The 23,317-nt window shown below is 41.8% G+C and overlaps 1 protein-coding gene across 1 annotated transcript in view; it reads right to left on the bottom strand.

Annotated features, from left to right (window-relative positions):
• Positions 1-1,683: 1,683 nt before the first annotated feature.
• Positions 1,684-23,317, bottom strand: part of FBXO10 (F-box protein 10) — a 175,874-nt gene continuing 154,240 nt past the window's right edge. Inside the window, exons 9-12 of the mRNA XM_077475356.1 lie at positions 19,484-19,759; positions 15,752-16,062; positions 10,874-11,055; positions 1,684-9,158 (exon numbers count right to left, since the gene is read on the bottom strand). Of these exons, the coding sequence (XP_077331482.1) occupies positions 8,981-9,158; positions 10,874-11,055; positions 15,752-16,062; positions 19,484-19,759 (947 nt within the window). The 3' untranslated portion in view covers positions 1,684-8,980. The remainder of the gene's footprint in view (positions 9,159-10,873; positions 11,056-15,751; positions 16,063-19,483; positions 19,760-23,317) is intronic.

Here is a 23,317-nt window from a genome sequence, read left to right as displayed (position 1 = left end):
ATTTTTTGCTGGTGAGCTGGTTGCAATAGCCAGGATATCTGGGGAAGAAGCGCCAGCTTCTGATGCCATGCTGACCCTCACTCGCCTCCCACAACTTAGGGACTTAAGGCAAGGTACACAAATCCCACCCTCCTAGCTGCTCACACACTGAGGAGCCCCTTCGCAGGACTCACCACCCTGAACAAGTGCTGCTGCTGACCACTCTGCCCTGTTTTAGTCACAAAGTACTCAGAGGGAAAACCACACCGTTCAGAGATACACAGACCCAGCACTAGAGGTAAAAACGCACCGGGGCTACAAGAAAATGGCTGCCTGCCGTCCTTAGTACAAAAAACACCAAGAAAATGGCCGCCAAATCTTCTAGAAAATTGCTAACAGCCATACACTGCATAAGAATACAGGAAAATGGCCTCTGCCTCAGCAAAATGGCGGCGGCCTCTCCTGAGGTAAATATACTTAGAGACCTCATAGCACAGTAAAAAGGGTCAGAAAAACAAAAAAACTGACCCTAACTGCCAGTGCAGGCCTGCCAAAGCTTGGAGCCCCCCCCCCACAAGGACCCCCGGCCTGGGTACATAAACCGCACCTCATGCCCAGTCACACAGCGGCCCCAGCAGGGGGGGGAGGGAATGAGGGATAGGGAAGAGAGGAAAGGGAGAGTGATAGACCCCCTAGTTGACCTCCCAGGGAATGCCTAGCTGCTCTATCCTGCCAAGGCAGGGAGAGCCGTTCTTACCCTTCCTGTCGGGATTGCTGGATGCATTCCACCACAGACCCATCACCCAAGCAGTACAGGGTGGCTGCTTGCCACGGCACACTGTGATACGGACAGCAGTAGCCCTGTCATATGTGTGCCCCTGAGCATATAGCTCACCGGTCACCACTGGAGCAGAAGGGGCATGTCGTGGCCGACCCAGCACGTAGCTAAGGTCTGCTCATGCTCGATGGCCAGGCTGGGGAGACTACAAGGATCTATATTTATCCAACCTGTCACCCAGCCGGCTGTTGATACTAGATTACAGGATCAAAAATTGTAGAAAAAAATCCCAGGACCAATGGTCCCCTCAGGGAGCCAGGTCCTTCTCCTACAATAGGCAGAAAAAACTGAGATTCAGGAAGCAGGGTGAGGGGTTATAGACAGAGGGACTGCCCCCTGGGCGGTGCTGTGCAGTCTTGCTGATTTTACATGTGTACATGTATTTTCTCTACCTTCGTTGGAGAGATTACTCTCACTTCCTGTCTTGATAACCACACGGGAAACGAAGGGAAGCTAGACTGTAGGGTCACAGATGGCAATTAAAATCTGACCAAAGATCTCACCATTCCAAACTTCCCCTGAAATAAAAAAAATGCGGCTATCCTTAATTGGAGGCGTGTGAGAGGCAAAGGACTAGTGATTATTTGTAGGACTTTCTAGATGATTGGGTTTTCATGACTTGGAAAGGCATATGAAAGTTTCAGGATCTGAGTCTTGTTTAGTTAGGTGATATTAATCAGGCATGACAGGTGTGCTCAACAGTCATTGGGCCAATGTAAATTGTGACATAAGCATTTCCCTATTATAGCATAAAATATGTGACCCCCCCCCTACACACACACACACACACACACACACACACACACACACGAATTCACACACATCCAACATTTATCTATCTCAAAAATGTAAACAATAGCAAAGCATATAAAATATATCTTTATTGTATTAGTTTATCTCATATATACAGTTTTCACAAACCTACTGATAAAAAAAGAACATAGCAAAATGATATTCATACGATGTACATGTCCGATGCAGATTTCTGCATAATTGTAATGTTCTATATAGGAAAGCAAAAAAGGCTAAAGCTTAATACATGTGTATAGCCAGCCGGAATGTTTACTTGCAGGTTTACAGTGCATGAGTCCTATATAGCTGGCTCTTTATGCCTTGTGGAAAGTACCAAAGTGTTGTAAAATCAAAGAACAGGAAGATTTCCTCATTACTGTATTAAAATTATTTTTGAATTTGGTATGTGATGTAAACGAAAAGCCTTTAATTTGCCTGCAAACATTTATGCTAGCTTTCCATGAAAAACAAAAATTCTCATAATTCTGTTAATAAAAATGTTGCTATGAATATTTTTTTTTTTTTTTATATATGAACATGGACTGACATTTATTATATTATGCAAAATATACTTACATTAAAATAGAGGCTTGTTAGCAAAAATCATACACTTTATTGAACATTTCAACACATTATGCTCAACATATACACAAACACAAAGACCTTCTCTGCATGATGTTCATAATATGCTTGTTAACTGATGAAATATACTTTAAGTGTACAAATTGTTTATAAAGGCATCCATATTGTGGTTGGGGGTAGGAAATACATAATTAAATTTGTGAGATTACTGTGGCACTTTGCGCCTCATGCTTTACAGTCTCTAATGATAGGCTGGATTCTGTAAAGTCTTTGTTTAGACCAGTAGTTCGTATCCACATTTAATGGACTATATATGCACCTTAACTGAGAGACAGCTCTCAGATGGAAGAAGAAAATACAATGATGGACATGATTCCTAAAATAAGAATTGACAGGTCGATGGTTGCAGGAAAGAAAAATGCTAGAGTCAATTGAATCTTTCCCACAGAGCCATTGTGTTCTCCCAGCAGGGGAACACAGTGATTATTGCTAGTGGCTATAACCACAATAATTGCGTGTAAAATTTGACAGGCTGGTTGTACTCAAGTTGATCGATCAAATAACTTGGGTACATTCAGCCTGCCCATGCATGGATCCAATCTGAGCCAGTTCCTGCTGAACTGGCCAAGATTTGAACCGTCTTTGGGCGGCTTAAGTATATACTGGGATCCCAAATAATAATTCCAAAGGCCTGGATTAGTTTAATCACAAATATTCCACCCAATGACAAATTTCCCATTTGATTTTAAGACCTTGTTCACATGGGCATCAGCTGTACGCACAATATAGCAATGTGTACAGAAAGAGTTTACAAAGTATATGCAAAGCTTTCTTCCAGCTTCAGTTCAAGTTTGAGGATAGCAAACACAGATCTATACGAGTGTCACTTTAAATAAACTGCTAACATGCAATAGTACATTTTGGAACTATTTAACCACTTCAGCCCCAGAAGGATTTGCCAGAGCACTTTTTGCGATTCGGCACTACGTCGCTTTGACTGACAATTGCGCGATCGTGTGACGTGGCTCCCAAACAAAATTGACGTCCTTTTCTCTCACAAATAGAGCTTTCTTTTGGTGGTATTTGATCACCCCTGCATTTTTTTTTTTTGCGCGACAAGAGCAACAATTAAAAAAAAAACGCATTATTTTTTACATTTTGCTATAATAAATATCCCCCAAAAATATATAAAAAAACAAATTTTTTCCTCAGTTTAGGCCGATACATATTCTTCTACATATTTTTGGTAAAAAAAAAAAAAAAAATCGCAATAAGCGATTATTGGTTGGTTTGCGCAAAACTTATAGCGTTTACAAAATACGGGATAGTTTTATGGCATTTTTATTAATATTTTTTTTTTACTAGTAATGGCAGCGATCAGCGATTTTTATCGTGACTGAGACATTATGGCAGACGCATGGACATTTTTGGGACCATTGTAATTTATAACACAATCCGTGCTATACAAATGCACTGATTCCTGTGTAAATGACACTGGCAGTGAAGGGGTTAACCACTAGGGGACAGTGTAGGGGTTAAATATGTCCTGGGGAGTGTTTCTAACTGTGGGGGGGGGGGCATGGCTACGTGTGACATGTCACTGATCTCTGCTCCCGATCACAGGGAGAAGAGATCAGTGACACTGTCACTAGGCAAAACGGGGGAGATGCTTGTTTACATTAGCATCTCCCCGTTCTTCCTCTCCATGAGACGAGTCCACAGGACCCAACTCATGGAGCCTGCCGTGGGCACGGACCTGCAGGCCACCTCTTAAAGGGCCACGTACAGGTACGGTAGTTTGCCTGTATGAGCCCTTCTGCCGACATATCAGCGTGAGGTGGTCGGCAAGCAGTTAAAGCGGTGGTCATAAACCCTGTCCTCAGGGCCCACTAACAGGCCAGGTTTGCAAGATAACTGAAATACATCACATGTGCATTATTTTGCAGGTAAAAAACACACAGGTGTCATATAATGTGCAACACCTCCACCATACACACGGATAGCTGCTCAGCTTAGGACCATGACCCCCTGAACCAACAGGGTGGTCAAACAAGCATTACCATGAAGGAATCTAATAGTCTCCAAATGGTCTGAGTGGATCTATTACATCCTGGGAAGTGTGCCATTTTGTTTTTTGCTGAAAGTAATGGCTTTCTTCTGGCCACTCTGCCATAAAGCCCAACTCTACGGAGCGTATGGCTTATTGTTGTCCTATGTACAGATACTCCAGTCTCTGCTGTGGAACGCTGCAGCTCCTCCAGGGTTACCTTAGGTCTCTGTGCTGCCTCTCTGATTAATGCCCTCCTTGCCTAGTCCATGAGTTTTGGTGTGCTGCCATCTCTTGGCAGGTTTGCTGTTGTGCCATGTTCTTTCCATTTGATGGTGCTCCTAGGGATCATCAAAGATTTGTATTTTTTTTTTTTATATAACCTCTGACTTGTACTTCTCAACTACATTGTCCCTTACTTGTTTGGAGAGTTCCTTGGTCTTCATGGCAGTGTTTGGTTAGTGGTACCTCTTGCTTAGGTGTTGCAGCCTCTGGGGCCTTTCAAAAAAGGTGTGTACATGTAATGACAGACCATGTGACACTAATGCAGCGTACACACGATTGGAATTTCGGCCAGCAAAAGATCGATGAGAGCTTTTCAATGTAAATGTGACCGTGTGTATGCTCCATTGGAATTTAGCTAGCCGAATTCCCGCCAGCAAAAAATTTGAGAGCATGTTCTCAATTTTTCAGACGGAAAAACTTTCTATCAGAAATTCTGATCGTGTGTATGCAATTCTGACATGCAAAAAAACTCACACATGCTCAGATTCAACTACGAGATGGAAGCTATTGGCTACTGGGTATCGAACTGCCTTTTTCTAGTCCCGTCGTACGTGTTGTACGTCACCACGTTCTTGACGGTCGGAATTTGGTGTGACCATGTGTATGCAAGACAGCTTGAGCAAAATTCCATCAGGAAAGCCATCAGAGCTTTTTTCCAACCAAAATTCCGATCGTGTGTACGAGGCATTCGATTGCACAATGGTGGACATCATTTCACTAATTATGTGACTTCTGAAGGTAACTTTTTATGGGCTTCATAACAAAGGGTTTTTTTTATTTCTGAAAAATAGTTTTATGTATATACTTTTCTAATTTTACTTCACCAACTTCGACTATTGTGTTCTGATCCATCACATATTATTCAGATTAAACTAACTAAAGGCTTTAATGTAACAAAATAGATAAAAAGCCAAGGGGGTGAATACTTTTGCAAGGCACTGTATATGAATATTTCTTGCGCTGCACTTTTTAAATTCATTAGCTTATTTAAAGGGGTTGTGTAATTGGCCTTGAGTGTTCAGCTGCAATTATTAGTATTCACTCAGGATTGTTTGCGCTGATTATTTTTAGTTTATATTAGAAAAAAAAAATTCACTTTTTTTTTTAAAGGAGCCTGCAGAGCATTGCGCTCGTGATCAGCAGATCCTGCCGACTCAGCATAGCTGTCTGCTCGTACCTCGTACCTGAGAGATGGAACATCAACGGACTATGTGCTCAACAGTACCCTCACAGCTCATTGAAAACAACAAGCGGTATTATTTGATAGGCAGACCCCCTGGGACTCCCCACCCCCCTTCCCTTTCCCCTCCTCACCCCCCCTTTTTTTTCTTCAACCTTAAAGCAGAGATCCACTTGTATTTCGGCCCCCGCCCATTGAGAAAGCCCAGCGCAAATTGTGCGTTGCGGCCTCATTGCTGGTTTTCCTTAGCCAAGATGGTGGTGGGAGCACCCAAAAGCAGAGTCAAGAATGGGCCCAGATGAGGACACCGCTGGATGCTTGGACATACCCTATGAGCCCTTTCTCACTGCCAGCCCCCGGGCATTGGCGGTAAAAATAGTGGCTCTTTACCATCATTTTTGCGCACTTTATAAAGGGTTAAAAGTGCCAGAAAAGCACCACTGCAGAGACCCTTTGCAAGCGATTCGGTGGCACTGCCCATTGATTTCAGTGGGCAGGGGCACTCCTAAAGCGCCTCAAAGAAGCTGCTTGCAGGTCTTTTTTACGTCCTGACCGTGCAGATTGCAGATGAGGCTTTTTTCAGGCTTTTCCAGCGTGAAAGGAATCCATTAGTAAAAGTCAGCAGCTACATTATTTGTAGCTGCTGCCTTTAAACGTTTTAACTGTAATTCTACCCATAGGATCACCATTATATCATGTCTAAGCTATACTTATGAACCTCTCAGGATTAATAAGCTTTAGTATTTCGAGCATAATACTGTTATATCTGAGATTTGCATGCAGTATATGGTCTTACAGTATTTATTGTGGCTAGGTTATTTGCTTATTTCCCTTTTTTGTGTTTAACAAAATGTTTTGTTGCATTCTGGATGTACGATTTGTCTAGCTCTGTCAATAAACTCCTTTGTTGAGGCTGCAGATGCCGGAAAACGTAGCCGTTAACATTCTCAAACAGAATATAAAGGTTATTTTTTTTTAAGTCTTAACAAACCTGCCTGAAAGCTTTGAAAATGCTCTGTAAAAGCTTGCCCTTATACAAGCTGAAGTCCAAATGAACAAGGCCTAAGATGTTTTGTAGCTAAGACTTTGTTATTTCAAACTATCGTAACATACACTACACCTACAGTGCCTTAAAGTATTCATACTCCTTGAAATTTTCCTAATTTTTGTCATGTTACAACCAAAAACATAAATGTATTTTATTGGGATTTTATGTGATAGACCAACAAAGGGGGTTCTACAACGGGGCTGAATACAAATGCATGCCACACTTTTCACATATTTATTTGTAAAACATTTTGAGAACCATTTATCATTTTCCTTCCACTTCACAATTATGTGACACTTTGTGTTAGTCTATCGCAATAAAATACATTTACGTTTTTGGTTGTAACATGACAAAATGTGGAACATTTCAAAAGAGGTATAAATACTTTTTCAATGCACTGTATACGTTAAAGGGCTGTGTAAAAAGTTGTATAAAGTTTGGGGTAGGTATTTTAATGGTATGACAAGTAGGTTGACCAGTCTATAAAGCAGGAATTGTGGTATGGTAAAATGGGATGACTGTTCCTTATATGTATACACATAGAATTTATGGCACATAGATCAAAAGGGAGACAACCATTTTACCAAAGTATTTTAGAATTTCTTACTGTAAACATTCTGCATTTATGAGCTTCGCTCTCTGCTTATTCAATCACTTACTGAATATGCAGCTTCTTCATCTTTTAATCCTTGCCCAAAGTCCCTGTTAAAGCTGGTGCCATGACCACTGCCCCAGTTTCTTGTTTTAAGATGGTTCCTTTCTATTTTAGCAGTCTTTGAGGTAACTTGTGCATGAGAAACACAAAGCCCCATAGTCTAGGGTGGCAAGGCACTCCCCTGCCTAATATCTTCTTCCCCCTCCCAGCTAACAGACTGACTCAGACTGCACCGTCCTGTGAAGGCTGGAAGATCATGGAAGCAGCACTGTGAGGTTCAGGAGCCAGCAGAACTAAACGTTGTAAACTGCAAGTGCTAGGGTAAGAATTTTATTAAATAGTTTACTGGGGAATGTTTATTTTATTGTGCAATGTGTTAAGCAAAAAAATAAATAAAAATAGTATCACTAAACCTACTACTTTTAAGAGATTTCTAATAGTTAAATGTAAGGTTATATAAATAACGTTGTATCATGCTTGCACTTCCATTCTAGAGGGAGATATACCGGACAATCTATTTTTAGTATACTCTACTATACATAGGAAACATCAGGTATAAAAACATCATATGAAATGTATTGTCCTTCGTACTGGCCAAGGTCTAGCTTATTATATTTAAAGATCCCCTTGGCAAAGAAGCCTAGCCTGCCAGGATTCTTCTGTCATTTTGTGAGGTTAAAATAAATGCTGTAGCACTTGTTAACATATTAAATCAATAATGAAACATTTTAATGAAATATAGGATTTAAAGACCTGTACTCAGAAAATGTGGAGGCTGCCACTGCGCACATCTATTTTTGAAAATGCTAATCTAATATCTTCAATAACTACTTAACCATTGATCCAAATAAAATATGCAGATCAGAAGTTTTGTCTTTACAACATGCGGTCATGCCTATGCCGGGTCAGTGACTCAAAAGTACTGAAACCAGAGACAGTCCAGAAAGTAGCATTTTTAGGAGGAAATCGGCAATGGCAGCTCCTATATTTAGTTCAGTATGATTTTCCTTTAGGAGGCCTGTGTGTGCTCTAGTGTTTTTCTCAAATTTTTCATTCAAGGCACCCTTTAAAATTATACACAATCTCAAGTCATCCCATTCTAGAATGTAAAAACGAAACTTATAGTTTTACATAATGCAGTGGCATCTACACAGCTAGGGTGCCCAACAAGAGGTGATTTATTTTTACAAAGTTAATATACCTTTACACACTAGTACTGACTAGTATTCCGGCTTTTCTCTACTCCCTACGTTTCTCTCCCTCATGCAGCTAACATGACCCTAGTGATGATGGAGACTGGCAAACACAAGGATGCTGTGCAGGTGCCCGATGTGCTCATTAGGATGCTAGGGGGTGGCCTGCATGGTGGTAATGCTGCACAATAAAAAAACAGTGACTTTTGTGGAACAAAAAAGGCAGGCTTAATATACCTGCTGGCTTGTTGACATTTTTAGGTATTTTTCCACAGTACCCTGGTAGAGAGGCTGGTCTGGACCACTCCTTGTTGCCAAAATGACTCCCTGTGGAATGTATTTCAGAATCCAGATGAAACAACAAGGTTAATTGCTCTACAGTCAAAGGATCGTACAGAAGATGCTGCCATTGTTGTGACAACGTCCTTCCACTCTTGCTGCAATCCTGGTGGTAACAGTGTTAACCCTCTGACTGCTCTGTGTGCTAGAGACTCCTCTTGTACACCCTTCAATGTATGGTCTTGCTGGCGGGTTCTCTAGTTTCCATGTAACATCTGACCTGCAATAAAACATTTTTCGTGTGTAACAACAGTCATTGATTATAGTGAAAAACTATACAATGGTAAGCTCTAGGTCAGTGATGGTGAATCTTGGTACCCCAGATGTTTTGGAACTACATTTCCCATGATGCTCATCTACACTGCAGAGTGCATAAGCATCATGGGAAATGTTGTTTCAAAACATCTGGAGTGCCAAGGTTCGCCATCACTGCTCTAGGTAGTATGGGGCTATCCCCTCATTCAAAACACCAAAAGAGAGAACTTAAATCTCATTAATAATTAAAACCAAATAAAATGTAAAAAAATTCAGGCAGAGGAAAGAAACAAATGTGATGTTTGTTTTGCCTATTACTTTATTGTGTAAGATTCATCAGCTGTATTATATTTCAATACAATGCCTTAATTTATACATGTATACTTTGTTATGTGCAATCTTTGTTATCCCAATTCTTCTAAAGAATTAAATGAAAAATGAAAGACATATCTATGACAGGCTGTGCCAAACTTATTTTGCTACACAGATAGTATAAATGTAACCTATGGGTTTAAGGTAGTGTTAAAGCGGAGTTCCGCCAAAATATTTTAAAGGTCAGCAGCTACAAATACTGCAGCTGCTGACTTTTAAAATAAGGACACTCACCTGTCCAGAGCGCCTGTGATGTCTTCACCCAAAGGAGGGGCTGGACATGGCGTAGATCGCCGTGGATTCTATTACCGGAAGTGGGAGCAAATACCTGAGGATTAGACAGATATCTGATCCCCCCTGAAAGGTGCCAAATGTGACATTGGAGGGGAGGAGTAACCACATAAGCAGAAGTTCTATTTTTGGGTGGAACGCCACTTTAAGTAAAATGTATGGGCTCTTTTCACACAGGCGTTGAATTCAGTGCCGCCTCATCATCACACATCAGTGAAAAAGAAAACGTACTTATTTGCAAGATTTTATAACCGAAACGAAAAGAACATTTTATACATTTTTTTCAACATTTTCTGTCTTTTTTTTAGTATGTCTCAAAAAGAGATAATTTCCTATGGGTATGATCATTTCATATACAGTGTTGCATGTCTGCGCAATTGTCATTTAAAGTGCGGCAGCACTGAAAGCTGAAAATTGAGGTTAAAATACATAACCACAGTGGCTTAGTGGTTAGTGATTTTGTCTTACAGCACTGGGGTCTTTGGTTTGAGTCTCAGTCATGACACAATCTGCATGGAATTTGCATGTTCTGCTTATGTGGGTTTCCGCCTACATTCCAAAGATATGAGAAAAAGGTTTTTTGGCCTGTCTAAAAGAAAAAAAAAATTACCCTAGCATAATATTCTAGCGAGCATGACCAAGAGGATTACCTAACCATGTACCCCAACAGCAGATAAACCACTTTGAGTGGAATTTACCAAAACTGGATCAGCCAGAATTTAGCAAGCTGCAGACAGAAGCTGATTGGTTGCCATGCACAGCTGCTCCAGATTCTGTCTGCTCCAGTTTTAATAAACTCCCCTGTTTGAGCCCACAGAATGAAAAGTGCTATATAAGTAAAAATTTTAATTAAATATAGTTGTATAAGATAATCTTAACTGCCTATAAAGAATATATGCAAAAACAGGATTGGTTCAATACTTTATAGACATGATTTTATACTTATTTATAAAATATTTCACACTTTTTTTTTTTTATACACGCTTTCATATACATACAATATTCTTATATACTAACTTTTTTTTAAAGGTGAGTAGTTTGTTGTGCTGGATGATGCAGTCTTCATTGTTGGACATTTGCTGTAAAATGTTTTGACCAGATTTCCCTTCATAGATAATATTTTCCTGTACAAGTCCTTTAGTTTGGTCAAGGAGAGATATACCATAGTCATGAAGTGACTGAATTCGGTTCCGAGTCACCTACAAAACAAAAGCAAGATGTTAATGTTTGACTGAAGGCCTTAGTCTAAAGATGAAGTTTTAGAATATATAATTGTAGCAAGCATTATACAGGGCCTGAAAGGAGCCCCCTCGATTTTCCACACAGAATCCCTTTCTATTACCTCCAAATCTCCTATTTAGGAAGTAACATAGTCTTACCCAACAATGGGGTAAATCTTCCATCCCTGGCTGGCACTAACCATAAAGAGACTAATTTATACTCCAATGCCGCGTACACACGATCGGATTATGCAGCGGACTCAATCCGCCTGTGTGTGGGCTCCGGCGGACTTTTTGTTCCCAAAAGTCCGGCAGACTTAGAAAGAAGTTTTGACTCAAAATTGTCCGGCGGTCTTAGAAAGAAGTTTTGACTCAAAATTGCGAATCCGGCGGACAATCCGCCCGTCTGTGTTGGACTTTTGAAATGAATGGACTTGCCCACACACAGAGAAATGTCCGTTCATTTTGAACGTGGCTCCAGGTAGACAGAACCAGCGAAGGAAGTCAATGTCACCGCCTCCATTGGCGAGATTGACACCTCGCGAGCCCCGTCACCTGGTATGGATTTAAAGAGAATGCCCTACACCAAAAAAACGGCGTGGGGATCCCCCCAAAGTCCATAGCAGACCCTTATCCGAGGGGTAAGGACGAGCGAGCACCCCCCCTCCTGAGCCGTACCAGGCGCGTGCCTCAACATGGGGGGTGCTTTGGGGAAGGGGGGCCCCCCACCCCAAAGCACCTTGTCACCATGTTGACGAGGACAAGGGCCTCTTCCCGACAACACTGGCCGTTGGTTGTCGGGGTCTGCGGGCGGGGGGCTTATCAGAATCCAGGAGCCCCCTTTAATAAGGGGCCCCCAGATCCCAGACCCCCACCCTATGTGAATGAGTATGGGGTACATGGTACCCCTACCCATTCACCTGGGGGAAAAAAAAGTGTACATAAACACAAGTTTTTTAAATATTTTATTACACAGCTCTGGGGGTCTTCTGTTCTTCCTTCTTCGGGGGTCTTCTCACCGGACTCCTCCGCTATCTTCTGCTCTTTTGCTAGCTCTTTTACTAGCGGAGGATCCCGGCTTTCTCCTTCGTCGCCACCGCCACCGTCTGGGGGTCTTCTCCCGCTTTTCAGTTCTTCTTGCCGGGCCTCCGATTTCTTCTTCCAGCTCTTTTTCTAGCATTGGCTCGATCTTCTGTCGCCTTCTGCTTCTTCCTTCTACCGATGTTGACACAACGCTCTCTCCAGCCTTAATGGCAGGGGCACATTGTGCGACGACTTATATAGGGACAAGGGGCGGGTCACGGGTGATGTCACATGGTGACCCGCCTCTTATGTCACAGTCCCAGCATCCTCCGCGAGAAGACCCCTAGAGCTGTCTAAAAAGTATTTTAAAAACCTGTGTTTTTTTATGTACACTTTTTCCCCCCAAGTGAATGGGTAGGGGTACATCGTATTCTGCATCCCGGATTCTGATAAGCCCCCACCCTCAGACCCCGACAACTAATGGCCAGGGTTGTCGAGAAGAGGCCCTTGTCCTCATCAACATGGGTGGGGGGGCCCCAAAGCACCCCTCCATGTTGAGGGCACGCGACCTGGTACGGGTCAGGAGGGGGTGGGCGCTCACTCGTCCCCACCTCCTTTCCTGACCGGTCGGGCTGCGTGCTCAGATAAGGGTCCGCTATGGACTTTGGGGGGACCCCCATGCTGTTTTTTCGGCGTAGGGCTTTCCCTTTAAATCCATACCAGGTGATGGGGCTCGCAAGGTGTCAATCTCGCCGATGGAGGAGGCGACATTGACTTCCTTCGCTAGTCCCATCTACCTGGAGCCACGTTAAAAATGAAAGGACTTTATTCCGTGTGTGGGCAAGTCCATTCATTTCAAAAGTCCGGCGGACTGTCCACTGGAAAAGTCCGGTCGTGTGTGGGCAAGTGTGGAACGGTCCACTCGTTCGAAAAGTCTGGTGGACCTCCGCTGCAAAGTCTGTTGGACTAAGTCCGCCGGGTAGTCTGATCGTGTGTACGCGGCATAAGTGTAAATTCTTGCTGACTACAAAAGCTTGTGCTGTAGTCATCTGGACACTTGGATGAGAGTAGAAAAAAAATATCTATATCTCTTTTTTCAGGTATTGACATATTTATTGTTGGTAGCGTATGGTGGAGCAAATGCACAACATAGCACATATCCCCTATTCCTGTACCAATTTTACGTGTTGAGGCTTTTTAACATGATGCAGTTCTGTAATTATACACTGGCAGAATGCTCTCCTCTATTTTCTCACCTCGTCTTTCAGGACAGCACCTTGGAGAGCATAGCTCCAGGGGGACTGGTGTAGGGGCTTTGCTCTCTCCAAGGGACTCACAAAGGGGGAGGGAAGTGCCTTCTTCCTCCTCCAGCTCAAGGGAGTGATGGCCACCTGGAGGGAACCCACCTATGTGCCCAGATGCCAAGTGTGCAGTGACAGCGTGCATGCCGAGAGGGGCCTGGAGCTCTCAGCATGTCAGATCCGTTCCAGATGCAGATGATGTTGTTCTGATGGGTGGGACTTCGAGCGAGGGCAGGTGGCAAGTAGATCCGAATGCTGGAACGCAGGGGGAGGAGGCGGGTTGTCCGACTGGTGCTTCCTTCCAGTCCTTGAGGCGAGGAACTCGGAAGGATCATTTAAAAGACCAGGAATGATGGCAGCAGTCACTGCGCACTCTGCGATGGAGGAGGCAGAGCCGACAACAGGAGTGGTGGATGCAAGCGCCCAGTGCACCAGCCAGGCCTAGGTAAGAGAGGTACCTCTTTCCTTACTCACTGGGTGCCATCATTCCCGGTCTTTTTTTTTCTGTGTAATGACCTTCTTCTGCTAAAGTTGATGACTTTTGGCAGATCAGCAGGGAATAGTGGCTCTGGGTGGTATATATATATATATATATATATATATATATATATATATATATATATATATATATATATATATATATATATATATGGGGGTTTGATTATGATTTACAGGCCAAAGCCCCTGCCAGGTCAGAGAGAGCTCCTTCTCCGAGAAAATGCCCCTCATGTAAGAATCCGCTAAGGGACTACTGGCCTGAACCCCTCTGTAGGATATTTATCGCAAGGCTAGTGAAGGAGGAATCCGCACAACAATGCAAAGAACTCTTCTCCTTAGTAAGGAAAGAGCTTGCGGAAACCTTGGGGTCAGTACATTCCCTGTTGAAGAAGGGGGCAAGTCAGGTCAGTGACAGAGCTCCCATTCCAATGCTCTACCATCTACCTCTAGAGTTGTTGAAAGTGAGTCAGAGGGTAGCCCTCCTTCCACGCTGGATTCAGAGGAAGATGAGGGAGAAGAGGAGGTAGGGGCCTCCCATTACAAATTGTCGTTAGAAGAAGTGGATGACCTCTTAAAGGCGATTCATACCACCCTTGAGATTTAAGAGAAAAGGGCACAATTATCTCTACATGATAAAATGTACCAGGGGCTTGAGGAGAGTAAATGCAGGGTATTCCCCGTCCATAAAGGTACTGTTGGGAACTGTGGAAGGAAGGAGTGGAAAGACCCAGAGAAGGGCCAGTTTTTTTTTCCAGATCCCTCAAAAGATTTCCCTTCGAGGAGGATGAATCATTGGTCAGAAACCAGAAACCAAAAATGTATGCGGCCTTCTCACAGGTTTCAAGATGCACTGATCTTGCGTTTTGAGGATATGGGTATGCTCAAGGATGCCATGAACAAGAAGACGGACACTCCCTCCTGAGAAAGACGTGGGATTCCTCCCTGTCACATTTAAAGCTGGCAATGGCTTCTACAGTGGTTGCTAGAAACCGTGAATGCTGGGTGGAGCACTTAAAGAGACATATAGAAGCCAGAACCTCTAGAAAGGACTTGCTAGACTCCTTCGCTGCACTGTTGAAAGCAGTAAGATACATGGCAGATACTTTGGTGGAGTCCATTAGAATCTTCAGCTCTCATCAACTCAGCCAGAGGGGCCTTATGGCTTAAAGGGTTACTAAACCCTTCCCTCACCTGGGCACACAACCTGATGGCTATCCATAAGACCCGGACACAGGGTTGGAGATCCCATCCCACCCAAAACTCTTAGGGATCTCCAAACTACAGAGTCCCATCCAGAACTAGCAAGAACCAGAGAAAGCTGCCAGAGCAGTTCTCTCCTTTTCAAATCTACACTCTAGCGCTGCAGTACACTGACATGCAGATTCTGTGTCCATTTTTGCTCCATTTCCATAGGGACAGGGACTCTATTACAGCTGGTATGTTTTTTTACTTTAACCAGTGGCGGTTTCCACTATATGTGGGTTATTGTTGTATGTATTTCATGAAGCTTAATAAAAATGTACAAAAAAAAAAAAAGAATGATCTATTTTATTGATTTTTACCCACTAGAATGAAAATGCATTTGATGTCCAAAAGCAAGGCATCCTACTAAATAATCACTCTAGTATACCTTTGGAAGTTCGTACCAAACAAGTTTTACATCTTTACACCATAACATTGCAGCTACTACCTACACAAGGCTAGCATGAAAACATTCCAATGGCCATCTTCCCTATAATAATAAAAAAAAAAAGACAAATTTGCATTTAATTGATACCCGTGTCCTCCCCCTCACGTCATTAGTTTTCTCTGTATCTGCTATTTCCAAATAAATAATTGTGCAATGTATTTACCTTCATGTCAGCAGTATGGATGAGCTGAATGCCACAGCTACGGTTTCCTACGATATCATTCTCTATGATGGTCCCATCTCCCTTGGAAGCGATGCCATGGCTTCTATTGTCATAGACACCATTTCCCCTTAATTCCACTCTGCATCCTGTCTCAACATGGACACCGCTCAGTCTGTTGCATGAGATGCTGTTATTTCCAATTCGAACAAGTTGGTTACTTTGGAAAACAGCCACACCACTATCATGGTTGGCATGTATGGCATTAGCTATAATGTTCAGAGCTTCACTGCTCTTAATGTACAACCCAGCAGCTGAAAAAGATAAAATAGATGCAAATTCTTACTTACAGTATTTTACTAACTGTATTTATAACAGACCAAATTAGTATTATGAAAGGAAAAGTAGTGTTAAGTAAGAAAAATGCTCATGACACAAATAAATAAACAAATACATAAATACAAAAGCATTTTGTTATATCAGTTTGATCAGTGTAAAAAAAAAAAAAAAAAAAAAAAAAAAAAAAGGTTGATCATGTCAGAAATCCAGAAATTCATTGCTGTCCTTGGTCCTGCGCACACATCATTTGTTATCTCGGGAGTTTCATTAGCCCTCCCAGTTCTAATGTGGAGTTCAGAATAATAAATGTTGTGGAAAATAACATAAGGGGAGTGTTTGTTGCATAGTTTAGAAAAGACAACTTGGTAGGGATGACACTGCTCAGTCCGCATAAATGCTTTGTGTTGTCAGCTCAGAACAGAACTTAGGAGCAGAGTACATTTTGGGCAGGTCAACGGGTATTTTTCTGTACTTGCAGGAATAAAACATGAGGAAATGTGCATGTATTGCAGATATGTACTGCATGTGTTTTTTGCCATAACATACACTTTCATGTAAAAAAAAGTCATATTAACAATACTGTCCCTTTAATGAATACTCCTTTCCTGTTGTGACAATGTTATGCTCTCTAAACAACACTAGAAATTACTTGTTCCCCACTTGCAATTAAACTTGTTTGCTTGGAATTCTAGGCAGCACTGTGAGTCAGTGTTCATCTATTTGCTAGTCTATTATCTGGCCCTGTTTTTCTCTTCCTTTCTATTACATTTCAATTTGGATCACAGCATATATGGGGGTGGTATATGAGACACAAGAATATACTGTAAATCAATAGGAGTGTAGCTTACATTCAGGATAAAAATCAATTAAAACATTTCAGTAGAATCTGTTTTACATATATTGTGCATTAAAACGCATGGTTTACAATCAGACTAAACAGCTAAGTTGTGTGACGATTTAACAAAACCTTATTTCTGCAGACTCAGATTTCCTTTGGCGCCTAACACAACACTTCTTTGCTAGAATCATCTTTTCTTACACTGAACAAGTGACTACCATTCATTATTCACAATAGCACTTTTAGCACTATAATCAAAACACGTGGAATATTACATCGGCCGACTTTTTTTTTTTTTTTTTTTAATAAAATATTTTTTAAAGGACCCTCATACCATCATGCTCCTGTGCAAGGCCCATATCAGTCTCGCGTCATATGTAAACAGCAATTGCACCACACATAAGAGGTATCATCACAAATGTCAGATTTAGACCCCCTTTACACTGAGGCGCTTTACAGGCGATAAAAAAAATCACATGCAAAGTACCTGTAAAGCGCCTCTCCTGTCACTCCAGTGTGAAAGCCCGAGTGTTTTCACACTGGAGCGGTACGCTGGCAGGACGCTAAAAAAAGTCCTGCAAGCAGCTTCTTTGAGGCACTTTAGGAGCGGTGTATACACTGCTCTTAAAGCACCTCTGCCCATTGAAATCAATAAGCAGCGCCGGCAAAGCGTCGCTGAAATGGCGGTTTTAACCCTTTTTCGGCCACTAGCGGGGCTAAAAGCGCCCCGCTAGTGGCTGAAAAGCTCAGCTAAGATGACGGTAAAGCGCCTTTAAAGATAGTGGCACTTTAGCGCCGATGCCTGGGCAATGTGAGTGTGAGAGGGCTCTAAGAATAATAATTCTAGCACCAGACCTCCTCTGTAAATCTAAAGTAGTAACCTGTAAAGGCTTTTAAAGCGTTGCCCATGGATAATATAGTGCGCAATTTTAACCACATGCCGACCAGTGCACACTGATGTACGTCGGCACAATGGCTTGGCTGGGCAAATGGGCGTACAGATACATCCCCTTTAAATCACGCCATTGTGGACGCGCACACCCACTGCGTACTCTATGACCGTGCCTGCGGGTCCCGCGGACTAAATATCCGCCAGGTGCCTGCAATCGTGTCACGGTAAACGAGGCATTTACCTGTTCTGCCTAGCAACATGACAGAGATCTACTGCTCTCTGTCATCAGGAACAGTGATCTCTGTCATGTTCTAGTGCAACAATCCAACCCCCCCCCCCACAGTTAGAATCACTTAACTCCTTGATCGCCCCCTAGTGTATAACCCCTTCCCTGCTAGTGTAATTTACACAGTAATCAGTGCATTTTTATAGCACTGATCGCTGTATAAATGACAATGGTCCCAAAATAGTGTCAAAAGTGTCCGCCATAATGTCGCAATCACCATAAAAATTGCAGATTGCCACCATTACTAATATTAAAAGAAAGAATAATAAAAATGCCATAAATCTATCTATTTTGTAGACGCTATAACTTTTGCGCAAACGAATCAATATATGCTTATTGTGATTTTTTTTTTTACCAAAAATATGTAGAAGAATACATATCAGCCTAAACTGAGAAAGAAGTTTGTTTTTTTTATATATTTTTTGGGGATATTTATTATAGCAAAAGTTGAAAAATATTGCTCTTTTTTCAAAATTGGCACTTTTTTGTTTATAGCACAAAAAAAAACCAAAAAAAAAAAAAATGCAGAGGTGATCAAATTCCACCAAACGAAAGCTCTATTTGTGGGGAAAAAAAGGATGTCAATTTTGTTTGGGTGCAATGTTGCATGACCGCGCAATTGTCAGTTAAATTGACACAGTGCCATATTGCAAAAAGTGCTCTGGTCAGGAAGGGGGTAAATCCTTCCGGGGCTGAAGTTGGTTAAAATGTGACATGTTTGTCATCTATTGGCACTCAGCGTAACATCTTTTATATATTACCAAACAATTGGAAATTATATTGTGTTTTTGTGCATTAAGATTCATTAAAGCATAGGTCTTATGGCAGAACTTACCGAGCCTCTCGGGTTTGGGAGCGGGCAGTTGACTATATGTGTCTCCTGACCCCCCCATGCTTGGCCGACCACATTATTATACCTTGCTGTACGCGCCCGAGACCCGTCACCACATATAGCGTGTTTATTCCTGACCTTGCTATGTTTTGTAATTGCACTGCTGCTACTATGCTTCTGTACTGCTTATTTTCCTATGCCGCTACTGACAATAAAGAAAGCGTTATTTGAAAAAAAAAAAAGATTCATTAAAGTTTTTTTTTCCCCAAAAATTGCACTGCACAAATACAGTGTGACATAAAAAATTGCAACACCCACCCAACATTTTATTCTCTAGGGTCTCCGCTTTAGAAAAATATAAAATGTTTGGGGGTTCCAAGTGATTTTCTAGCAAAAAATACAGATTTTAACATGTATCTGAGAAGTGTCAGAAAAAGTCTTGGCCTTCAAGTGGTTAAATTTCATAGTAACACTGAAAAAACTTCTAGAAATACAGATTTAGAAAAAAAAGTTTTCAATGTAGACAAAAATCTATATTTTTTTCTTACCTCCATTGTGGTTAATACTGTTGGACTCAATAAGTGCCACATTTATTGGCCTCCTTGAGGAGAAGCGATCATCTTCACTGTCTAGATCATTTTCCCAATTGGCTGCTTCTCCTTCATCATTGAAGTTTTCATTACCGGCCTGGTTAGCTGCGTAGTCACTAGCGTCATCTTTGCGGCAAAAAACTGCCACCCCATAAATGCTGTTGTGACCTATCTGGTTGCTGGTGATATGTGGAAGGCTGGATGACATAATCCATACTCCGCAGCCTTTATTGCCTTGGAAAGAAAAAAAAAAAAACAGGATTTTTTTCCACTTTTTTTGGCCAAACCAAATTAAATTTTCAATAGATGTTAACGTGACATTTGTACCCACTGGCAGTGAATTTTTCAAATAACCCATGAAAGGCTGGTGTGCTAGATGTGGTCACCATGTTCTTAGGTTTATTACCTATGAAGTCTAAATTTATTTATAGAAGGACACCCACTATTAAAGATAGAGTGGTAAGAAATGTAGTGGAACCACCGAAAAAAACTTTTACGTTTTTTCACTGGGAAAACATTTAGCTACATATGAGATTAATGACTTTATATGTTATAATACTGAGGGGGCTGTTTATGCTTTAGACTGCAGTCGCGGCTTACAATACATTGGACGCACCAAGAGACCCCTCAGAGTACATATCAAGGAACATGTACAAAACATTTTGAACGACTATGATAAACATAGCGTATCCAAGCATTTATCCCTTGTACATAATAAGGACCCCTCCCATCTCAAATTCTGGGGAATAGAACCTTTTAAGAGACATTGGCGTGGCAGCCACAAAGTGAGAACATTAAGTCAGCCTTAATCCAAAAGGATCTTACTGATGGTGACCCTTACACCGCAAGGACTCCACAATGAGTTCGACTTGAACTGTTAACAGTTTTTTTTTTTGTTTTGTTTTTGTCACATCAGTGAACTCTTTAGAGAGACTTGAATCAACTCTACCGTTCATCGTTGTCCCATCTCGTTTCATCATCATTGTAGCAATTATCTTTTGCATAAGTATATATTTTTTTTCCTTCATAGATCATAGATTTCCTTATATAACACTTCACTTTTCTGTCTGTTCGCCCTTTTTTTGCAGTTTCTGTTGCAATCAGGATCCCCCTGATATAGGCCTTATGGGCCTCCCATACCGTGGCTTCCGAGGTAATGCTAATGCTATTTGCTGAAAAATACCACTCTAATTCTCTTTTTATACTGTCTACAACCTCTGTATCTTAAAACAGTTCTTCATTTAGTCTCCACCTGTTAAAGACCTTTCGTTCCCCCTCTATCTTTAATTTTATTAATACTGGGGCGTGATCTGAGAAAACGCCAATTTCTATGTTTGAGCCTTTCACCGCGTTTAACATCCTATGTTGTACCAGAAATAGGTCAATCCTTGAATACGTCCCATGCACAGCGGAATGGAATGAGTAGTCCTGTATTTTTGCATGTTGTATTCTCCAAACATCCATCAGTTGATGTTGGTGTAACTTCTTTTTAAGTAATTTACGCTGCACCTTCTCAGTCCGCTGTGCCCGGGACGAACTATCCACCCCAGGATCCATACTGAAATTAAAGTCTCCAGCCATCATTGCCCAACCACTTATAAACTCCATAAACTTTTCCACCACCCCCAGAAAAAACCCTATTGGGTTTCTGTTGGGTCCATAAATATTTATTATTTATCGAGTACTTTATTTAGTTTATTCTGCCCCTTAGAAACAAGTACCACCCTTCTTTCCTCGGGTACAAACCTTATACCTCTCGAAAATCCTATAGCGACTCCCCTAGCACGTTTGATTGGGGAGTCCCCATAGAACCACAACGGATAGTCACTGGACCAAATTTTCAGGCTGGAATCCTGAGCAATGTGAGTTTCTTGAAGTAAAACTATATCAGCGTTTAAATATTTCATTTCTCTTAAGATGTTGGCTTTTAGTGAGGGTGTTAAGCCCCTGAACATTGTAGGACACTATCTTTAATGTGGTCATCTTAGATTAAAGCCTCCCCCCGACCCCTTTCTTCTCATATGGCCCATCCACCCTAAGCTTCCCCTGACTCTGTCTATCTACCATATTTGCTACCTTTAGCGATAACCCGTACGCCAACCTGATGGCGTTTTGGCACTTCCAGGCCTTGGTGGACTCGGACCTCAGTTGCCCCTTTTCCTATATATTGGAGAGACCTCCCCCAAACCCACGTCCTATGGGGGATTTTTCCTTACAAAGGCCCTGGGATCCGTAGTCTACCCAAACCTACCTACTCTCCGGATCCCCCCCCAGAAGGTTGAGCTCTGTCTGTGGTGCCCACAGCAAGTCTCTGCGTTTGGCATGCCCCTCCCCGTCCCACCTCCCCCCTTCCTGCAGCACCCCCCTTCCTCTATCCACCCGTCTGACCCCGCTCTCCTCCGTCAACTCCATCCCCTTCCCCTCATCTTTTTTCAGGTTTCTTCTTAAGAATTTTCTTCTGTCTATCGGATGCCACTGTTGCTAGGTTGAGATATTTGATGTTTTCTCCTGTGCTTCCCACCAACCGGGTATCGCTACTATCGCGATATCCAATTTATTGCAGAATGCTTCCATATTTTCTGAAAATCTTAGTGTTGCCAATCGACCCTCTTTCTTGCCAATAAGACAGGCAGGAAATTCCCAGAAGTACTGAATGTTGTTTTCTTTTTTGAACTGTTAACTGTTGAACAGTCATTAGCGATTTCTACCTTTCACTGGATACATATATTCTCTTGTCTGTGCACAATGATTTGTGATTCTAGATGACACTATTACATTCTAATTTCTGGGCTTATCATATTTCTATTTCACCTTGGGAGTTAGACCCTTTCTGCTGTTATATGATTTTCGGTTCCTGTTTGGATCATTTGTATACATAATGTATGTTGTCATTGCTCACTCGTGCGTCATTTCCGGCTGATTCTGGCCGGCATCCATCTCTATTGCAGTGTTTTTTTTTTTTAGCCCCCTTTTTCAATTATATATAGTTTTTTACTCTATATTTTTTGTAGTTCAGTATTTTCCCCATTTTGGGGGACACTTATATTTGTTCATTCAGCAAACATTATCTGATACAATTTTTTCTTGGTTTATTATTACAATGGCTAACTCTGGGAAAATGGCCCCTACTTCAGCTCTAGCAAAATGGATAATTTACTGAGTAAAAATGAAGACTGCTGGGAAATGGATACCCCATTTGTTTGCCATGCAGTCCACAACAAAATGAACAACAAAAACGGAAATAATCTGTCACTATTAGCATTTAATACCTGATGAAGTCACAAGACCCGTGATGATACAGGTCGGGAGCAACCGGAAGTGACACTGGTGACATTCTGCCTGCGTGTACTAAGCTTTACACTTATATTAGACCACCCCCTCCTACCTTGAATCCAGAGAGATTTTGCTTCCTAGATCACCCAATTGCTTGTCAAAAAGCCTCTTACTCAAAGTCCATATGTTTGAATAGGATTGCAAAGGGCATGTGCGGGTCAGACCGGGAAGATTTCTCAACACGCGATCTATTCAGCGATATTTTTCTGGATCAAGAATGGGTGAATATAACACAGAGAGAGGTTGGGCATATGCTTCAATATAAGGCGCAGATAAAATGTAAGCATTTTGTAAAGAAAGGAGTATGACATGAGCATTTATTAAAAGCCCCTTACCAGAGCCACTGTTTACAACATACTCCCTATGGGAATTAATATATCTCAAAAACACCTAGCCATGAACATTACCAGTATCCCCTTCGTTTACATAAATGTTTCTAAGCCATCCCTTGAGCTATGA

This window comes from Lithobates pipiens, unplaced genomic scaffold (genome assembly GCF_037356315.1).
Source record: "Lithobates pipiens isolate NorthernLeopardFrog02 unplaced genomic scaffold, aLitPip1_a1.2 Scaffold_13, whole genome shotgun sequence".
Classification (NCBI taxonomy): Eukaryota; Metazoa; Chordata; class Amphibia; order Anura; family Ranidae; genus Lithobates; species Lithobates pipiens.
This window is presented reverse-complemented; position numbering and strand designations above follow the sequence as displayed.